This window comes from Phyllostomus discolor, chromosome 1, assembly GCF_004126475.2.
Source record: "Phyllostomus discolor isolate MPI-MPIP mPhyDis1 chromosome 1, mPhyDis1.pri.v3, whole genome shotgun sequence".
NCBI lineage: Eukaryota > Metazoa > Chordata > Mammalia > Chiroptera > Phyllostomidae > Phyllostomus > Phyllostomus discolor.
The window spans coordinates 151138347-151157738 of NC_040903.2; the positions used below are offsets into that span (position 1 = coordinate 151138347).

General features: G+C 40.1%; 1 protein-coding gene across 1 annotated transcript in view; it reads right to left on the reverse strand.

The window, feature by feature from the left end:
• Positions 1–19392, reverse strand: part of MEIS2 (Meis homeobox 2) — a 198307-nt gene that overhangs the window by 3904 nt on the left and 175011 nt on the right. The window contains 2 exon segments of the mRNA XM_028505416.2: positions 212–301; positions 1667–1725. Coding sequence (XP_028361217.1) covers positions 212–301; positions 1667–1725 — 149 coding nt within the window.

The window sequence follows — 19392 nt, forward strand, 5'->3', positions numbered from 1 at the left end:
ATGTGTGGGGGGCAGAAACAATGGTACTGTTGTAAACTCTTTACTTTTTAAAAGAGGACTTTCCCCCACCCAAGGTAAAGAAAGCAGGCAGAGCAGGCAGCAGGCAAATGTTAAACCCACCACAAGAGTGGGAGAGCGGAGCGGATGAAGAAGGCTGGTAGAGGAGGCGACACTTCCCAGGGAAGCCCAGAGGAGGGACGCGCGACCCTACCTGCAGGCCGGATTCCCATGTGTTGCTGACCATCCAACACAAAGCTCCCCATGGGCTGACCTTCTGGACTATACGCTGCTCCTTGGCTCACTGAAGGATCAAGAAGAAAACCTGATTGTAGTCATTCGAGGACACAGAGGAGAAAGAAGAAAAGATATACCAAACAATCAGCAATTGTTCCCGCTGCAGCACTGAAACGTTACAGCAACAATGTAGTTGGCGCTTTAAAAAGGGGGTGGGGCCTACAAGTGCATTTCTGTGATCCAGCTCGGGTGAGTGAGTAGGTTCAGCAAACGTTCTGCAGGAAAGACTTCACCAGCCAGTTAACAGGTGGGTCATCCGCTTTATCTATCTTTGGCTTAGGGGGTCATAGGATAGGGAAGTTTGGGGTCTCCAATATATAAGTATCTCAATGTGCTATTTAGTTAAGATTTTGTTACCCTGCCATCTCTGGTGGCTAACAAAAGTTTTTCATGTCACCCACAAACATCTGAAATTTGAGCACAGTTTTACAAGGCTGAACAGACTGAATTTGAACGTTTGCCTTCTTACCCGTACCAAAGAAAATGTAAACATGGCAAATATAATACTTCAATTGTTTTATATTATTCTCCAACAGCCCCCCTGGCCTCCATCAGTGGAAGGATAGATAGTTCAGTGTTATTGGGGAGAAGGTGCCAAAGGAAATGGATTTTCTTAAATTGTTTAAACTGAAACCACAGTTTCAGTCTCTATCCAGTTTGACACCCCTGTTAGTGACAACAGTCACTGTCACATGAAAAATAGTTTTTTTTCTACAGACCTTCTTACGGGACACAACTCAGTAAACTATTTCAAAGGATTAGGAGCTCACTGGCATAGCTCTTGGAGCACCTTATAATAACCGCCCCAGAGGATCTGAGAGATACTGTGAGAAACACGTGTGTTTTAGTGGAATGGACGTGAAGCACTTTAAACAAAAGTAATAATCTTTTAATAAAAAAATAATGCTGGCAATGCAGTACTTCAGGCTTTGATAGAATATCTTGAATAGTCAAAGCAAATGAATAGATACAATGCGTGTACCAGGGGATGCTCCAGGAGTGAAAGCGACATGTTCACCAAGGAATTGTGGGTAACAAGAAAATGAGAGTGGGCTAATGATTGGATGCAGACAAGCAATGAGTCATTCCAGAGCTCACAGTCAAACAAACTGCTTGTGGCATTAATGCTCATGCCCAATTACCAATTCAGAAAGAAAATAGAAAAGCAGTTTCGGTAGAGTCAGGGTGGGAAATCTCCAATTAGCACCAATTAGCGAAGTTGCTTCCTAGAATGGAATTCTGGGGACATTAAAAAAAATCTCCCAGAATTCCTAAGGGAAACATTTATTGCCAGGTGATGAAACTCCTGGAGTATAACTTGATGAGGATTTGTGCCTGTGGCATGTGAATACAGATACTAGCTGGAACTTGCCTGCTCGATTTGACTGGTCAATCATTGGCTGTACTATTCTTCTTCTGGCATTAATAAACCTGAAATGAAGCAGAGAAGTCCAGTCGTCAATGCAATGTCTGTGTTTTGTAAACACCTTGGCGCGAATGCTGCAGAGAATACAATACAGTCAAACACCTACTGAAAATTATCTCTTTAATTTAAAGGCAATTTTCTCTTTCACTGTTCAAAAACAGTTGACTGGATTCACTCTTCCATCATCTCATAACCGACGCAAGGCTGACTTGCTCAAAAGGCCCAGGGAGGGAAAAAAGATTTCCCTGAGAAAGCTTCGATTAACTTGCAACGGTGCTTCTGCTTCTTGAACAAGTCAGAATCTGGTTAAAGTTCGCAGGCTGGTAGATTTTTTTCCCCTTTCCCTAAACTCCCCATCAGAGGGAGACCCAGCTTCCCCTTTGCAGCTGGTCATAAATGGAGACCAGGCTCTGGAACTCTGCTTTCACAAGGTATTGTTAGGTCAGCAAAGCCATCAATTAGGCTGTCTGAAGTTTTATCACCAACACAGCAGTAATAAGTGCTGGCCAGAAAGACTTCTGCTCTTCGGCAACTCCTGCAGTTTAAGCCTGTAAAGTTAGGGGTCATTTAGAGGTCAGTGCCAGCTGGGGGCGGCCTTTCCAGCCTAAGCTGGGACACCCAGGGCAGGGATAAGGTAACTGCCAACCATAAACCCAGCCACCTTTCAACCCACTAGAAAGACAGAGCCTCAGGTACACATGGTTGATATTAGAGCCCAAGAAACGTTTTCAAATCAGGTGGTGGTGGCTGAATCACAGGAATGTGGAGAAGCAGTTATTTCGTCTGGAAGCCTGGATCTAATTTTGTTGGAAATCCAAAAATAAGTGCCTACTTCATGTTACTTTAATGTTTAATAATGCCCATCAAATATTCATGTACAAACAGAGTAAGATGATAAGAAATCTCCTTTATTTCTCTAAATTTAATAAAAACAAAACAATTTTCCACCATTTGTGAGTTACCCTTGTCCCTGTGCATTTAATGACGTGCACTCCCCCTACATCTGAGCTGATGATGCACAGGATCCATTGGCTGTGCATGGGCGGGGGGGGTGTGGACATACCAGGAGGGGGGATGCCTAGCATATAGCTAGCTGTCCCTTAAAATATATACCCATTTGTACCATCTCCCAATATTTCCAGTGTCAAATCTTAAGTGCATGGGGACTTAATGATTAATGAGTCCGCGTGGGGCCACAGGCAGGAACTGAAAACTCATTCTTTGAAATTAGCCGAAAAAAATTCTAGCGTGTGTTGGCAGCTTTGCGTTCCTCACAGAGATGAAGTCCCCAGTTGAAGCCCCTTCCCAAGGACAGCAGGCCACACTCGCTCAGGCCTCCTGTGAGCACTGCAGCAGGAATACAATTAGACTGGGGAATAATAGCTGCAGGGAAACCAAAGGAGTCTTTTGCATATGGTGTTTGGTTGCAAAACAATGAACTTCTTTATTACTTAAGAAAGTATATAGCTCAGTTGTCAAAAATGTTCCACCCCTGCAGGTTTGGGGAAGAAAGTGACAGGCTAGGCGAGGTGAAAACAAAAGGGAAGTCGTAACTGCATATTTATTCCCACCTGGCACCAGAAGTGTTGCCCAGATAGATCCCAGAGTCTTCCAGAATTCTTCCTCAAATTAGAAAAGGAACTTAACTATCTACGCTTTCCTCCCTGTTTTTACGGGACCAAGAGGGTCTGACCTGAGATCGCCAGACCCGAGAACTCTTTTTCTCAGCTGAGGTTAGGATGGGCCAAGGGTGGTGCCCAAAGAGAGGGAGAAACCTTTTCTGTCCTTGAAGTTTCTGATAGAGACACACATGGCAGGGCTTCCCCCATTTTTCTGTGCTACTAATCCCGGCTTTGTTTTTTCCTATAGGCCAGCTCTTTAGGTAAAACGAATTGCTATTTTTTCCCTTTTTAATTTCACCCTTTTGCTCTTTTATTATTTACATCTGGAGGTTGTTCCCTTATTTATGTCTTTCTCTCCAGTTCCCCCAAACACTCCCTTACTCACAGAGCTGCAAGGCATCATGGTTCTTAGTTCTCAGCAGGAGAACTCCACACTGTCTTCAAACAAATAATTACAGGGAAGGTTAGAGGTTCACTCAAAGGTCATTTCTTTGGATACTCGTCAGAATGTTTACATTAGTAAAAACGGGGTCCTCTCAAAAGGTTGTTCAATGGGGGATACACAACAATGCAGAACATTAAAAAAGCATTCTGTGCGCTAGCAGGTCTTTATAGAAGCGCTGAACTTGGAAATGCCACTCCAGTATTACATTTTCGGCTAGTTACCATGGCATGGACTGGATGTTCACTAGCAGTTATGGCAATGGCCTTTCTTTGTCCAGGTCTCCTAAACAAATATGCATAGAAGCCTCTGAAGGTTTTCACTGGATCCTTTTTGCAAAGGGTCACAGAAATTTTGCTTTTTTCACTTGGGCCCCATTGAGCCTCTCTGAATTTTTGTTCTCTAACAATGTTTTTAATCCACAGTGCTGTATCTTGCCAGATTCATAACTCTACCACATTCTTTTAAATCACACAGAATTTTAAAAACATATGGGCCCCAATTTTTCAGAAATCTCCTAACAGACAAATCCTGCCAGTTGTCAACTCCCCTGATCTTGGGATAAATTATAAGGGTCATAGATGTTATTATTAAAATTAACAATTAATGAGTTGTCTGTAAGAGCACTTCAACACTAAAAAATGAAATTAACCCGCTGCACCAATGATCCACAAGCCACTCTAAAAAAACCCACACTAATGTACATATAAAATGGAGCGATTTAATTATAGATTAGAAACATAAAGTTAGGAGTAATTTTTTCCCTAATATCAGTATGATAAAATTTCCAAATATGGTCTTTCCCCCACATTTAATGACATGAAATTTTTTCTACTTCCTCTTGACCTGTATTTTAAAATGAATGTATTCAGTGCTCAAGAAGTACACAGAATATCGAGTTTTGATTCAATTTAGATTTTAAAGAGTCTAAGTTGAAAATCAACTGATCATTAAGCTTTCAAGGTCCAAGCTCCATTCACATGGAAAAATACAACTCTTGGTTCAAAGACAGAAAGCAAGACGTCTTAAAAAGGCTCAAAAGGTTTCTTGAATATTAAATGGGTCTTACAAAATAACATTTTGATGAGTTAAGTGTAAATGAATCAGACACATATGGATTAAGTTATCCTTGAATTTCACACGGGCTTAAAAAATAAGGGGAAAAGAGGGTCTTGGCAAAAACATTTTGGACTTTGCCAAACCCAAAACATTTGAAAAATTGCTGAAGACATCCAACTAACCAAAATGCAGCAAGCTGCACCCAACTTTAATGAAAACCCCTAAAAGTTATTTCCAATCCAAAGACTGTTAAGTTTTTCATCTGTATCTGATATTAAAAAAAAATTCTCTAAGTCTTAATGTCATCCTGGAATGATTTTGAAGTAGAGGACATATAATATGCTTCTCTATTGGTACAAACAATTTAACTCAAAATTACAAAGTCTTCTCAGATATTAAATAGCTCTTAAAAACATTCTGAGGTTTGTAGAACTTGCACGTTTGTAAAACGTGCCACATATGATAAATGCCATAAATAAAATGTGCTAGTAAGTCTAGTGCCTTATCCAGATTTCACTCAGAAAAAGAATTCATTAGGCTCATTGTGACTTTTTTTAAGGGCTAGAGATAATTCCATTAGTAACTCCTTAGGGAATGAGTACCCTAAAGTGCACTAGTTCCATTGATTTGTATTGAACACAAAGTTAGTATCCAAGCTCACACAAAGGCTCTGGAGAGTGTCTGCTAATACTATCTACTTTCTCACTAAATTTTACTAAACCAGAAAATGCATTAGTTATGTGGGGCCCTTAGAAAGCATATACTAAGACTGTTAGCTTAAAATAACTTAATTATAGAGATAAATTCAATGACTTTCCAAGAATCATGAGGATTTTTTGAGTCAACTTGGAGATGAAAAAGAATACATTAAAAAGAATAAAGCCAAGATAGAAAAATATCATTAAAATTTTATTTTGTTGTCTTGCTGGAGGATTGTCTCCTGGAGACCTCCCCACTCCCATCCCCACTTTAACCCCCCACAGAAGAGCCAAACTTTTCAGCTTTGCATACTTTCCTGCAACTGAAATCTCACCATCGTGATTTTTCTTTTAAAGGCTTTTCACTCCAAAGCATATTTCAGATTGATAGAAGTAGGCTTAGGTGTAATTCCTGATTGCTGGTTGATTTATTTTCTTTCTTTATTTATTTTCCCCCTTCTTTTTAAATGGCTGATAAATCCCTTTTTTCTGGTTCACTAACTTCATGCCACACCTGGTAACCAACTCCTTCAGGCAGCATTCCTTTTGCTAGAAAGTGCAGCCTCCGCGGAGTCACCTGGAAAACCGCCAGCCCTGAACACGGGGAGGAAGCAAGACTCCCCAGAATTGAGGTTTTTGCAGAGATTGGTCTGGTGTAGGAAGGGGGGTGAACTGTTGAAGAAGGCTCAGGTCAACTTGGAGGAGGTGTGGTAGGCAGCCTGGTGACCGGGGACCTGTTCATGGTGCTTATTCACAAAGCTTGCTACTCCTGGCTGTTTGAAACAATGAAACCTCAACCTTGGCAAGTCAGTGATCAAGTTTCTTTCTTTTTTCTAGTACACACACACACACACACACACACACATGCACACACAGCTAGTCTTTTTCTATACTGTGGTTAAGGTCCAGAGTGGGGGTTTCTTAGTCAGACACATTAAAATGAGTAAATCAATGTATTAAGCAGGTTTAATACCTCTGACCATGTACTTGGACACAGAAATGATTGAGTCATGTGGCAAACATAAATTTTTCACCAATGGCCAGACAATGGGTCTTTTCTCAGAGACCATGGTGAACAAAGAAAGGTAAATGAAATTCATGAGCTACTTGGGCACATAGTCATGGTTCGTAATTAATTTCCATGAGCTGCAGCTTAATTTATACTTTGATAGATACCAGATTTGTCTAAAACTCTAAAGACAAATGAACTAGCACTCATAAATTTACAATATGAAAATATGATACGAATCTGGAATCATGAACCCTTCGTAGCTTTATGAACACGCCCTGCGTACGGAGTGCTCCTGCTGACGTCAAAGGCCCGGGGCAAAAGTATGAAGTAGGTGAGCTTATCTTCTGTGACCTTCTACTATGTTCCTTCAATATCCGTTCTTCTATCTAATTCTTCCTTGAAGTTATGAGGACTCACAGAGGTTCTTTACTAAGTTACCCCACTTTGGGTAAACCTTGTTCAATTACTATTTCCTATTCTAGACTTCTCTAAATAGCAAAGTGATAAAGACCATGGACTCATATTGTCTGCCCTCTTCTGGCTGTGTGACCTTGGGCAAGTCTACTTAACCTCCCAAGTCTCATTTTGTTTCCTGTCTATAAACTGGGGCAATAGTCGGGCTCAGATTGTTTTGGGGATTAAGAGAGGCATTATACGTAAAATCCTTGGCACAGTGCCTGGCACATAGACTGAGGCTGAGTTAAATCTTAACTTACACTCAAAATGCACCCAGCTAATGTCTCCTCCTAAAGAGCTCTGTTCTTTTATTGGTAATAGTCACTAGGTGGGTGACTATTAAACTAATCCCCATGTACCCCCACAGGTAGCATGTGCCCAAGCAACAGGGTTTTTCCAGAGATCACAGCTAATCCAAATGTGCGATACCATGGCAGGGACCTCAGACATTGGAGCCGGCACCTGCTAGGGGGCTGGGTAGTAAGGCGAGCTATTTGGGAATCACACTCTCTTACTGGTTCTCCAGGTCCTTGCAACTCTTGTGTTGCATTGACCAGCCACATTGATATCATCCTGAGCTTGTTAGAAATGCAGAAATATTGTAGTCTCCAGTCTGGTGCTACTGAATCTAAATCAATATTTGAAAAGATCTCCAGGTGACCCATGCACATTTATGTTTGAGAGGTTCTTGTCCAGACCACAAACCAAACAGATGATCTAGTACAGTGCCTAGGAAATGAAACTTGCAAGGATCAAGTTTTAACCATGAACCTTAGCTGTGAAAATGTATGTACTATTCTCTTTAGTTATCTTGGATCTAAACAGTCTTTTAATCACTTGCCTTGAGCGACAAACAATTTATAATAATTTAATTCATTTTATTCCATCTGTATCTCCTAAATGGAAGTTGGGCCAGAAAAGTGTTTTCGTGGAAATTGTTATCTCTCAGGAATGGCTAAGAGAAAGATGGTAGAGTTTTCTTTTTATTTCATGTAATTTTGTGCTATTTGAGTTTTTAATAATAAGTGTTATTTTTATAATTAAAAAAAATTTAAAGGTGACCTGGAAAATTTGGCATATTATTGGACTAAGGTTTATATGGCCAATAGTAAAGTTTTTAATAAAAGTATTTGAGAAATTCCAAGATAGAAAACTACCTTTTATTTCCATTATAATGCTGAGCAACAATAAACACTATTCTCTAAGTATAATCATCCCTGATGCCATATAACAAAACATCCCAGCAGGTTATGATTTTGAAGCACTATTACTCTTACAGAATGCCATCAGATTATTTAAATGTGGCTACTTATCATGCACTATAGAAGTGATCTTTCAAAGTTACTTGAAAGTGGGGAAGAAGAAAACACGTAAACTTCCTTAGCTATTCATATCCTCTTAGAGATAAAATACTAAGTCAATAGACATAAGTTGCAGTATATTACCTCATCCTGTACATGATTTATTGCGGATGGAAATCAACTAGAAAATGAATTACTTTGAAAGTTTTACTACTGACATTAAAATTCCAGACCTATATACCTACACACCTTAATAGTGTTTCTAAAAACAACACTTTGCAGGCACAGAAGATACATCTCCCACTTTGTTCAGCTTTCTCAGCCTAAAAAGCAGGAGTAATCATTTTCAAAATTACCAATGACCCTTGCCTGTTCATCTACCTGAACACTGTCTCCTGACTGGGCTTGGAAAAATCGAGCAGTTACTTGATCATGAGTGACATATATTTAGCCAATTCTCATTATGTTCCTAGCCATTTACTAATTCACAATAAGAGAAGAAGATCCGACAAATCTAGCATCTTTTTAGCTTTCATGATCACCTTTGATTGAAGTATTAATTCTCTATCCTGCTTCTCAGTGGAAACCACCTAAGCATTAACCTGCCAAAAATGCACCAAGCTGTTTAGCAATTACATATTAGATATGTTTGAGGAGATCAAGGTGCACTCACATGCCCTGTGCTATGGATCTCCCTCTGATTAGCTTGTCATCTGCTCGGAAGAAGATGTAGGCTGATTCTCCCATACAGTCTAGCAGGCCAGCTGTTAGCTGCCTGTCAAGCCCTCAAGTGGACAAGTAGTCCAGGAGCAAAAATGTCACTCCTTTGATCTGGCAAGGAGCAGCTGCTGATTTATAGAGTAGGACTTTGTTCTTCCGTTCTATTTTACTTTCTTTCCTAAGGCAGAACCACAAAATCCAGGAGAAAAAAAAAGTGCCGTTCCCAGCAACATCAACAAGCTCTGACAACTGCAACAGGGTTTTTCTTGGCCCTAACAAAGCTCTCAGGCATCTCCTTTGACGCTCACCTTTCCCCCTTGCCTCCCCCCCACACACACCATTTTCTGCAATGCGGTAGTTATTGTTTAATTCAGCTTCTGTAAATGGAATGGACTGTGGCCAGCAAGCCTGGGGCATAAACACACCTGTATGAAAGAAGCCTTATTGTAGCAACCATCTACAAGCAAGCTCGCATGAACCACACGTTCCTGAGTTCAGAAAGAATGCTCCACTCTTCTTGACAGCAAATTTTCTAAGTGAGTTTCTATTTTTAGTGCCATCAACCTATGATGACCACATTTGAACTGTTTCCTCTCCAAAGGCATCACACTCTTTAAATCAAAGAGACAAAAGGATTAGATTCTTTTCATCTGTGAGCAAACAGATCCATCAGAAATGTTTATCCACTGTCTGTAATATCAATCATTAAGTGCTGAATTAAACATCCAGAAAGGTTTTAGCAAATGCAGTATCAAAGATGCCATAATGTTGATTTCATTACCACTGATTTATACTGACACGGGCTTCCCTAATATATAAGAGGAAAAAAATTGACAACAAAATCGACATAAGCCATGTGCACTGTCTTGCTAAGAATTAAAATGGTTTCAACCTCATGATCCTGCTCTAGACGAATAAATCTGTCACATCAGAGATGCCCTGTCAACCAAGTGGAACAGGAAACGATGTGGCCTTAAGATATACTGAGAGAAGTCATCAGCCATATGTAGATGTGTGCACATATACGCATACATATATGTATACATGTGTGTATACATACGTCAAGCAACCAACTTTGCCAGATTTTAACACCTGGCTAAGTTTTCTGTGCAGTTGCTGAAAAAAAGAGTAAGATAAAGTTATCAAGATATACTACCATATAGGTCAAAGACAGGAGTTTTATGGTAGTGGGGATGCTAAAAGCAAGAGAGAAAAGAACAGTTGCTAAAAATCTTGCTTCTACTCCATCATGCCTTGTTCTAGTGTTTGCTCTCTTCTTCCCTTTTTTTACTATCCCAGGGGAATAAAGAGTTTTCTAAGCCTCATTTCTTAATACGAAATTATCCCATGTCCCCTTTATTCAGTCAAAAGTTACTAAGCACCCCCCTCCTCTCCATTCAGAGAATTGTACTAGCAGATGCTTTCTCTGGGGATGTGTATATCCCAGAGAGGGACTGAGAGAGGGTAAGTGGTAGGCAGGAAAAGAAAAGTGTAGAGAAGCAGTGACCATATAAGGCCTATTTTCATCCTTTTGTAGTCCCCCTCCCCCAAATTAGAATACTTTTCAAGGTCCACAGTAACCTTGAACATGTGTCACACATTGGTTAAGTCTTCCACATTCTATACTTAACAAAAGACAAGTTTAATGACAAAAATTTGACAATGGCATAAATAATAAGGAAGTATACATAATATTGAATACATGAATATGTAATTATAGGACTCTCTCCATATATATTTAAAATTTTGAAAAGGCAGTCCTTGCCTTTAAAGAGTTTTATTCTTCACACTCACAGAGACAAATTAAAAATCCCCATTTGAGAATACATAGTAATTACAAATCAACACAGTCCACACTCAGTAAATAAGTGTGACAGGGTCAATTAAAGGAGTCAGGTGGAGGTCAATCATCACGTTCTTGGCAGAGGAATACTGAAGCAGATTAAAGAGCATAGATTATTGGGAAGGATGGACATAGGGGAACAGCGTGTGTGAAGACACCAAGGCAGGCCAGGGCGTATTTTGCGCAAGGGAAGGTGAAGAAACTGAGTGTGGAATGACTCCTGGTTTTGGTCCGGAAAACACGGCTACAGTTAATAGACAAGTTGGTGGGAGGGTTTTTACCAGCCCCCTCAGCTGTACTGAAATATAATCAATATATGACATGGTGTAAAGTCAAGGTATCCGGCATGTTGATTTGATACTTATTTTGTAAAAAATGATTATCACATAGTGTTAGCTAAAGCCTTCATCATGTCATGGTATTGCCATTTCTTTTTTGTGGTGAAAACATTCAAGATTTACACTCTTGGCAACTCTCAAGTATATGATACAGTATGATGAACTATTGTCACCATGCTGTGCATCAGGTTTTTGGGACTACTCATTTTCTAGCTGGAAGTTTGGGCCAACATGTCCCCATTCCTGCCACTCTGGTATGACAAACTGAACCCCTAAAATTCCTGAATGGTATATGATAGAATAAAACATGGTGCTTGAGGAAGATCTGGTCCAAGAGCATGTACAAGATGAACTGATGAGAAGCTAGAAGATGAAAAGGTAGAAAGCTATTATTTAATCCAAGCAGAAGAGGGAAATAAAAGGAACCAATACTAAGGTGGTAGAATGAAAAGTGAGACATTTGGCTTAGACGGCTGCTGATGAATTGTGCCTAAACACAAAGAAGAAATACAAATACACGAGGTAGTATGAGGATAAACCTGACCATCTCTGTTTGGTGTGCCACAGTGCATAGGTGATGAAAACTGAAATTGAGAAGGAGTTCCTATTTGTGGTGGTGAGGAGGGAGAAACTCAATTGTTCAAATGTTTGCTTTGTGTTGGCAGTCAGACTTTCAGGCTGAGAAGCTATACATGTCACTCAAGATAAAGGACAAAAGAAGAGCAAAAAGTAGAAAGAAGTGAGTTTAACTTCAAAACCCTCTAATCTCATCAAAATTCCAAAACCATATGAATATTCCAGAGCTGTGGCAACAACTATAATAAACTGCTTGGCTAGTTCCAAAAACATTACTTCTTCTTTATATAGCCACTAGATTTTACAAAGTGCTCTGTCTCAGAACAGCTGGCCAAGTCCATTGTCAGAACAAACTTCTGTAGTCATGGTTTTATTTCTATTAGGTCCAGTTTGCCTTTTTTTTTTAACTCTGAAATAATTTGTGTGACCAGATTCATGGGCCAGTGACAGTAACATACCTGTTACACTGTGAATTGCTATAGAAGTTGGTTCCTACTCCACACTTAACAATGAAATCTACTAGAGAGTTCCCAGAATTGACTATAGAAAAAATATATATAGGTATGTTTTAAGCAACAGGGTAAGACAATCAAGGGTGGGTTTTCTCTAGGCAGTGACAACTACTTTAGAAGAGAACTGATAGGACAAAGTGTTACATTTAAAAGGGACTCCATTAAGTGTGATGGCTTCCAAATTGTGCTCTCCTTTCAAAACATATTTTTCTTTGTAAATGGGCTTTTAAGGTGAAAAATATAGCACTTCACTCAAAATGGTGAAACAAATGGTTCTTAAGTCTCTATTCTTCAACTCAGGCCAACCAGCCCAGCACCAGCAATCGAAAGCCACTTGGTGTTTGGAAGGAAGGTGTATGCATGTGAATGTCCCGGTGGCCCTTTCATTTGTCTGTGGGGCTCCTTTTTCCAAAGCAGCAGGGGAGGCTTCAGAAGGCCAGCTTGGCGTGCCAGAAGTGTTTGGATGGGCCAGGCTCTTATCCTTGTCTCCATTCTCCTGCTGGTTGAAAGAAAGGATGTGGCGGAACACACATGCAGACAGTGGCAACATTCTCAGGGCCCTTCATCAATACCACTGCTTTCTCTGAATTGTGGCTGGGTCTCTTGTTCGAGAGGCTGAGATTTTAGCACTTTTAAAGGCAACCGTAAGTGAGAAATCTCCTAGGTGTTAAGCTATAGAGTGGCTTCAACCCAAAATACGAGAAAATGAGATTAAAACACAGAAAGTCAAGTAATATTAAGAAAAAGATCCAACAAACAAAATATCATAAATACGCATTTATGTTATAGTTTTTCTGTTTAAACCGAATGCTGTTGTATTTAACCAGTTTATACTGGCATCTAGTACAGGTGTCAAAGGGAAAAAAAATCAAAGATTTTAAAAATGTTAAAGTCACTTTGAGTAAACTATAGTTGTAACAGCTATATATCCAACAATAATCTTTAAAAATGTTATTAAAACATATTCCATTATGTCAAACAGCAAGACAAAAAATCTGTTCATGAACAAATGACTCAACGTCCTCACATTTATGATGTTCAAACATCAGACACCAAATTCCAAATAGAATTTCTGGACTGCCTTTTCTTAATATCAAATTAAACAACTTTTATTTTGAGTTGACAGCTGGGTAGCATTCTGTATCTTCTTCAGAGATGTTATATGCAGTCTTTCTGATGTGACGGTATTATTACCTACAAAATTTTTAGCATCATCCCGTAATCATAAAAGACATAAAATATATCTTTACAAATCACAAGAGACTTAGCAAACCAGCAGTAATGCCACATCTGCTTTAGTCCTTAAATATTTTTTACTTAGAGGGTTAGTTAGTGCATTTTTCCCCCTGATTTCCAGAGAAATAAAGCCATCAACTTTCAATTCTGACATTCCACACAAAGCTATAATCTCCAACAGACAAAGAAGCAAATGCATTGTATCACAATCTAAAAGAATTTTAGAGCAGATTTATATTTCACATCTATCAGAATTTCCTAAAGTGGCTTAACTGGACTATTAGAAATAGAAATGATGGCACATTTGAATTATCTTCATTTTCACAGTACAGACAAATAACATCATCATCATCTACCAAAAAATAATTTAATTTAGCAATTGGTTTAACTGCCCCAGATTATTGTTTTGGAGTCAGATGATGCACAAATAAACAAAGAGGCAATGAATAATTGTAAAGTTCACATGCTGACTTCCTAGGAACACACTATCCCTTCTGTCTGAATGGCGTTTCTCCCATGGTCACCTGGTCACTACACCCTTCAAAGTTGTCACTGGAGAGCATCTCTCTGAGAGAACTTCCCTGGTTCCACAGTCTGAGGAAGACTCAGTAGCACCTGGCTAATACATCCACCACAGCATTTATTCATTACCATGGTCACAATTTACTTGTCTAGCTTCCCACCAGAGAGCCTTAGAGGGCAGGGACCATATCCTAAGTCTACGTTACTGAGATTGTGTCCAGCATATAGTAACATTCTCAATAAAATGTTTGGTGAATAAATAACTGAATGAATAAATGAAAATTGGGTTCCTCTATCTTGGAATTAATGTCAAATTGAGAACAGAAGAGCTCATAGAGATTTTCTTTTCCTCATTTTGCAAGGGGCATAGAGGAATCACTGATGAAACGATTTTCCCTAGAGTGGGGCAGAGCCAAAACAGAAAACAGTTCTGGCTTCCTGGCTCTGGTCTAGTTATCTCTGCAGTCAGAAACAACAAAAGATACAAACCAAGACATTAGCTTCACGGTCTGAACCCATCTGGGTATGAGAGACACAAGGCAAAGAGACAGAGCAGGCATCAGGCTTTTCTAGGCTGAGGAACACGAGTTAGAGTTACATTGGGGCATGATAAGTCTGATTGACTTCAGAGGAGAGAGTAAGCTGAGAGTAATGGGAACTGAGTGTACAGCTCATTAATACAATGAAGCATTATGATGGGGGGGTTGTTTGGGGACAGAGAAATAGTGAGTAGGAAGAAGGAAAATTTTTGAGATGAAGAAAGAAAAAGAGAATAGAAAACTTCCTTTTAATATTTTTCTTCAATCTTTCTAAGAAGTTTTTCTCAAATTGTGCCCTGAGGAACACTGGTGTCACTGGGTGTTTCTCCAAAATAGGGGTGGGAAGTCAGAAAATGTAGCGGAAATGACATGGAGTGAAATCAAGTGATGATGGATCCTTTGCTCCAAGTCCTCTTACCGCCTTTAATAGGCTAAAATGTATTATGAACCTCTAAGAAGGAAGGATGGTATGAATCAGTTCCCAACTCTAGTTATTAAGATTTTGAGGGACACTAAGGTTCCAAGGGGTTTAAAAATGAAGCAGCATTCTGATTTTTAATCCAAATTGTATTTTTAGACCATGTATCAACTTGAAATAGGATTTCCATCTTCATATTTGCCCAAGTTAGCCTCGGATAGGAAGAGGCACGTGTTGGGCTCTTGTTTTATATTCTACCTGTTCGTAACCCCACCTCCCACAGTTACTGTAAAACCCGACTGTTCCTCAGACCTTTGACCCCCAACATGTGCTGGCGGAAAACATCCTTTAGAACTTTTCTACCTCAAAGGTAATTTGATCATTAGAGAAGGATTTCATCCTGCGATGTTTCATTTTTCCTTTTCCCCGCTTTCCTCATATTCTTCCACTCAATAAAATAACTTTAAAAACAATCATTGGGTATTTTGCTATGTGTGCTTAAAATTTCTGCTTCCAAATGGCTGCTTAGAAACTGAAGACTAATCTTAAATGTAAGATAATTTTTCTTCAATACACTCTGAATCTTTTATTAATCAGAACTGGGATTGGGCTGTGGCCATCTAAGTCAAGCATGTTTGTTACAGGTGTTGCCTAACACCTTACGAGTATGGAGAGAGAGGTCAGGGGGCTGTGGGGTGGGGGAAGGATGTTAAGAAGAAGAAATATATAAGAAGGGAAAGAGGCAGGAACTGAGAAAGTGCCCCTTTGAATAAAGTACATCAGTGTACCTCAAATGCTCCCACCGCCCCCCCCCCCGCTCCCCCAGCCCCCAATTCTTGTTTACTGAGTGTACAAGTCCAACATCAGCTTTTACTTACAAGTGTGTTAAACACCACCTGGTCCTGCCCTCTGGACCTCATTGTCCCGGGATGAGGTCAGCCCAGGAAGGGCCCTGGTTCTATAAGCAATCTTGTCATTCAAGCTAACAGCAACGATTCACTTGCAGGAGGCAAAAATGACTCAATTGTTGGGCTTATTGACTCCAGGGAGCACAGCTACTCTATCATTACCATGGAGTGCAAACACCCTGAGCTCTGTGTTGGTCCACTTAAAATTACTATTTGCTGTGAAGGATTGGCAAAGCAATTCTTTTTTTTTAAAGATTTTATTTTATTTATTTTTTAGAGAGGGAAGGGAGGGAGATAGAGAGAGAAACATCAATGTGCGGTTGCTGGGGGTCATGGCCTGCAACCCAGGCATGTACTCTGACTGGGAATCAAAACTGCGATGCTTTAGTTCGCAGCCCGCACTCAACCCACTGAGCTACGCCAGCCAGGGCGGCAAAGCAATTCTTAAAATGATGGGGGTGAGAGTCAGGCAAGCGCCATTATGGGCTTTTCCTCCCGTTTAAGCAGAGGGAAGCAGCCCAGGCCTCGTTCAGAGCCTGACCCTCTTATTTAACCTTTCGTTCACTTTGCTGTATTAACATATATTAACTGGCTGGATAAGCCCTAGAGGGCACAAGAACCTCATGACCAAATTATGGTTCTGTTTTCGTGGGTAACCTCTCCTTGGGTGGAAATTAAACCACAATACAAACACATTTTAGGTCCACGCAGAATCGAGGCGTGCCTAACAGCGGTCCGGCAAAGACCACCGCAACCAGGGAGTGGTCGGGGGAATTACACTCTAGAGGAACTGTTTGAAAAACCAAATAAATCAAATTAAATAAGTTACAAAATTATTTTCCCTTCTCTTATCTGCTCCTCTTGTTTAACACCCACAACACGCTGGCGTTGCATAATCGCCCGTACGGAATGCGGCGTCTCCAGCCGTAATGAGCTGCCTTCGCACAAAGGCAGCAAAAGTGGTTTCCCCACAGAGTTATCTTCTCAATTATTTATACTCGCAACACTTACACATAATGGCAGTTTTAAAATCAAACAAACAAAGCAAACTGTACAGTAAAGGAAGAAAACAAGAAGGTGCAGGGACCCTTTCTTCTCTTTTTTTGAACACCACGAGGGGTAGGGCGGCTACAGAGTGTCAACTGGATTTGGTTCCTCGAAAAGTCTCAGGGGCCTTGTGACCAGATGACATGAAAGCGTTTGCGATCGCCACCTTGGTGAGGGATTACTCAAGCTCCATACCGGCCTTGCTTTTAATCTGTCACACCCAAATACTTAAAGGAATGCAAACTTTATCTTTTTTTTCCCTTTAAAGTCTGCCTTTGACAATTCCTAACCAGAAGACTTGACCCCCATTCTACTCCTAAAAAGAAAAAAAAGGTGCTAAGCTGTCAAAATGATGTCAGTGTAAACAGAAGATGACCACGAGTGTCGCAGTTGTCCCCCAGGCTGTGGAGAGGCCTGACAGTTTCTGTGGCACTCGTTTCCACTGTGCACACCCACCGCTGCTTCATCACTTAAAACCTCATATACAAAAGGGGAAAAGGGGCTTGGTAGGTGTATCCTAACAGGTATACAGAATAAAACAACAGGTGTTTTTAAACAGGCAAAATTACAATGCCATTTATAGTATTTAATTTTGGAATCTGATTAAGTGAAGTGTTTCTGCTACCATCCAGCTCCAACTGACTCTCTTCCAAGTACCTACCTCAGAAGCCTATTCAGAGTCGATGCTCAATAAATGCTAGCGAGGTGGTTTTCCAAGTTAATCCACAGATGTAGTTAAAGAGCTTATATTTTAAGAAATTAAAAGTGAACTTTGGGCCAGGCACACATTTGGACCTGCATGAAATCTGTGTTTTGTTTCAGATTCTCTGTGAAACAGTACAAATTCCAGCCTTTAGGAAGTAGTTACTATCTTTACTTACAGAGTTACTCTTCATTAAATATGTCACATATCTGTCACTCATGTATCTGTGACTGAAGATATTCATTAACAAAGCCAGTGAAACACAACTCTTATGTCACCTATGAGCCATTTCCAAATGACAAACACTGAGCAACTACTTCTTTAAATTCCAGCAGGGGAATATTAGAAAGACACAGTAAAAGAATTACAAATTGTCTCTTGCAATGTGCCTATGTGCACCCACATTAAATTTACACACATGCACACACACACTTGTTTTTCATAAATGTACCTTGTGACTTGACACATCTTGACACTTGGTTAAAAGAAAAAAAAAACTTAAGGAGATTTTCCCCCAAGCACACAGAAACCACTGTGGAAGGTCAGAAGGAAAAAAACACACCATCCTGAAAAGAAATCAGACCACAGTCCCTAACCCATGGGATGGGGTCATCGGAGTGAAGAAGTTGGGGTTGAGGTGGGACCCGCCATCTCGTTTTACTTCGCTCTGAGGAACGGAACAAAGTGCACATCATATTGTGGCCACTTGCTGATTCGTAAAGCCCTTCTTAGCCATCTAAAGCTAAAAAATAAACTGCATTTTGTTGTCTACTTTTTTATTCTTGCCACTCTCACCTCTGAGATCAAAGCACTCAGTAGTGTGAGGGGAGCTGAGGGATTGTGGACTCAGTTTTATTTATCGGTATAAAACTACACCCTACTATTTGCACTCCTGGCAGCCCTCGACACCTTCAATTCAAACAATGATCTTCCCGAGTGTGTGCACTGTGGTCACAGGCTGCACAAAGGTACAGGAGAGCGCAGATGATGGTAAGAAGACTGTTGTGCCAAAAGACTAAGAACACATCTTTGCTGTTGGCAAGTAGAAATCTGAATAAATGGTGTATTGCAAATATGTCCTGTGACGTGCATAACATATTTTTCAAAGACGCTGAGGCAATAGCCAGCACATGATTAACCATTATGTGAAAGATTCGTTAAATGTTAATGTCTGGAAGAGAGTTGGGAAGTTTCTGTATTTTCAAATATGGGCCAGTTCTGAAGGGAAATCTCAGATTCTGTGAACGCACTCTAGGACTGGAAAAGCACTCCTTCTGGCAGTCAAAACCGATTTAAAGGTCAGTGGATTATGGGTGGAAGTGAATTGGTTTGGAGAGTAAAACCAAAAAAACGGACGAGGTTGAGAGGGTGTGGCTTTCGTCCCTGGGAGGGCTCCCGCTGATGGGAATAGAAGTTGCTATCCGCGGCTTGAGGGCAGTAATATTACACGGCTCTCAATTCCCAATGGGACAGATTTGCAAGAAACCTTAACCTCTATTTTTTCCAGCTTTCCTCAACCACAGCAACAGACTCATTCTTAGCAGACCAGCCAATTAACCAAGCATTAAAAAAACCCACAAATCTATATCAATAGTTTTGCAGGATGAAGACAAAGATGTGTGAAGTAAACACTTAATCATTGTTATAATAAGTTGTAAAATAAGTTGAAAAGGGCTATGGTTGATAAAAGTGATTTTTAAAAAATCAGAACAAATGACAT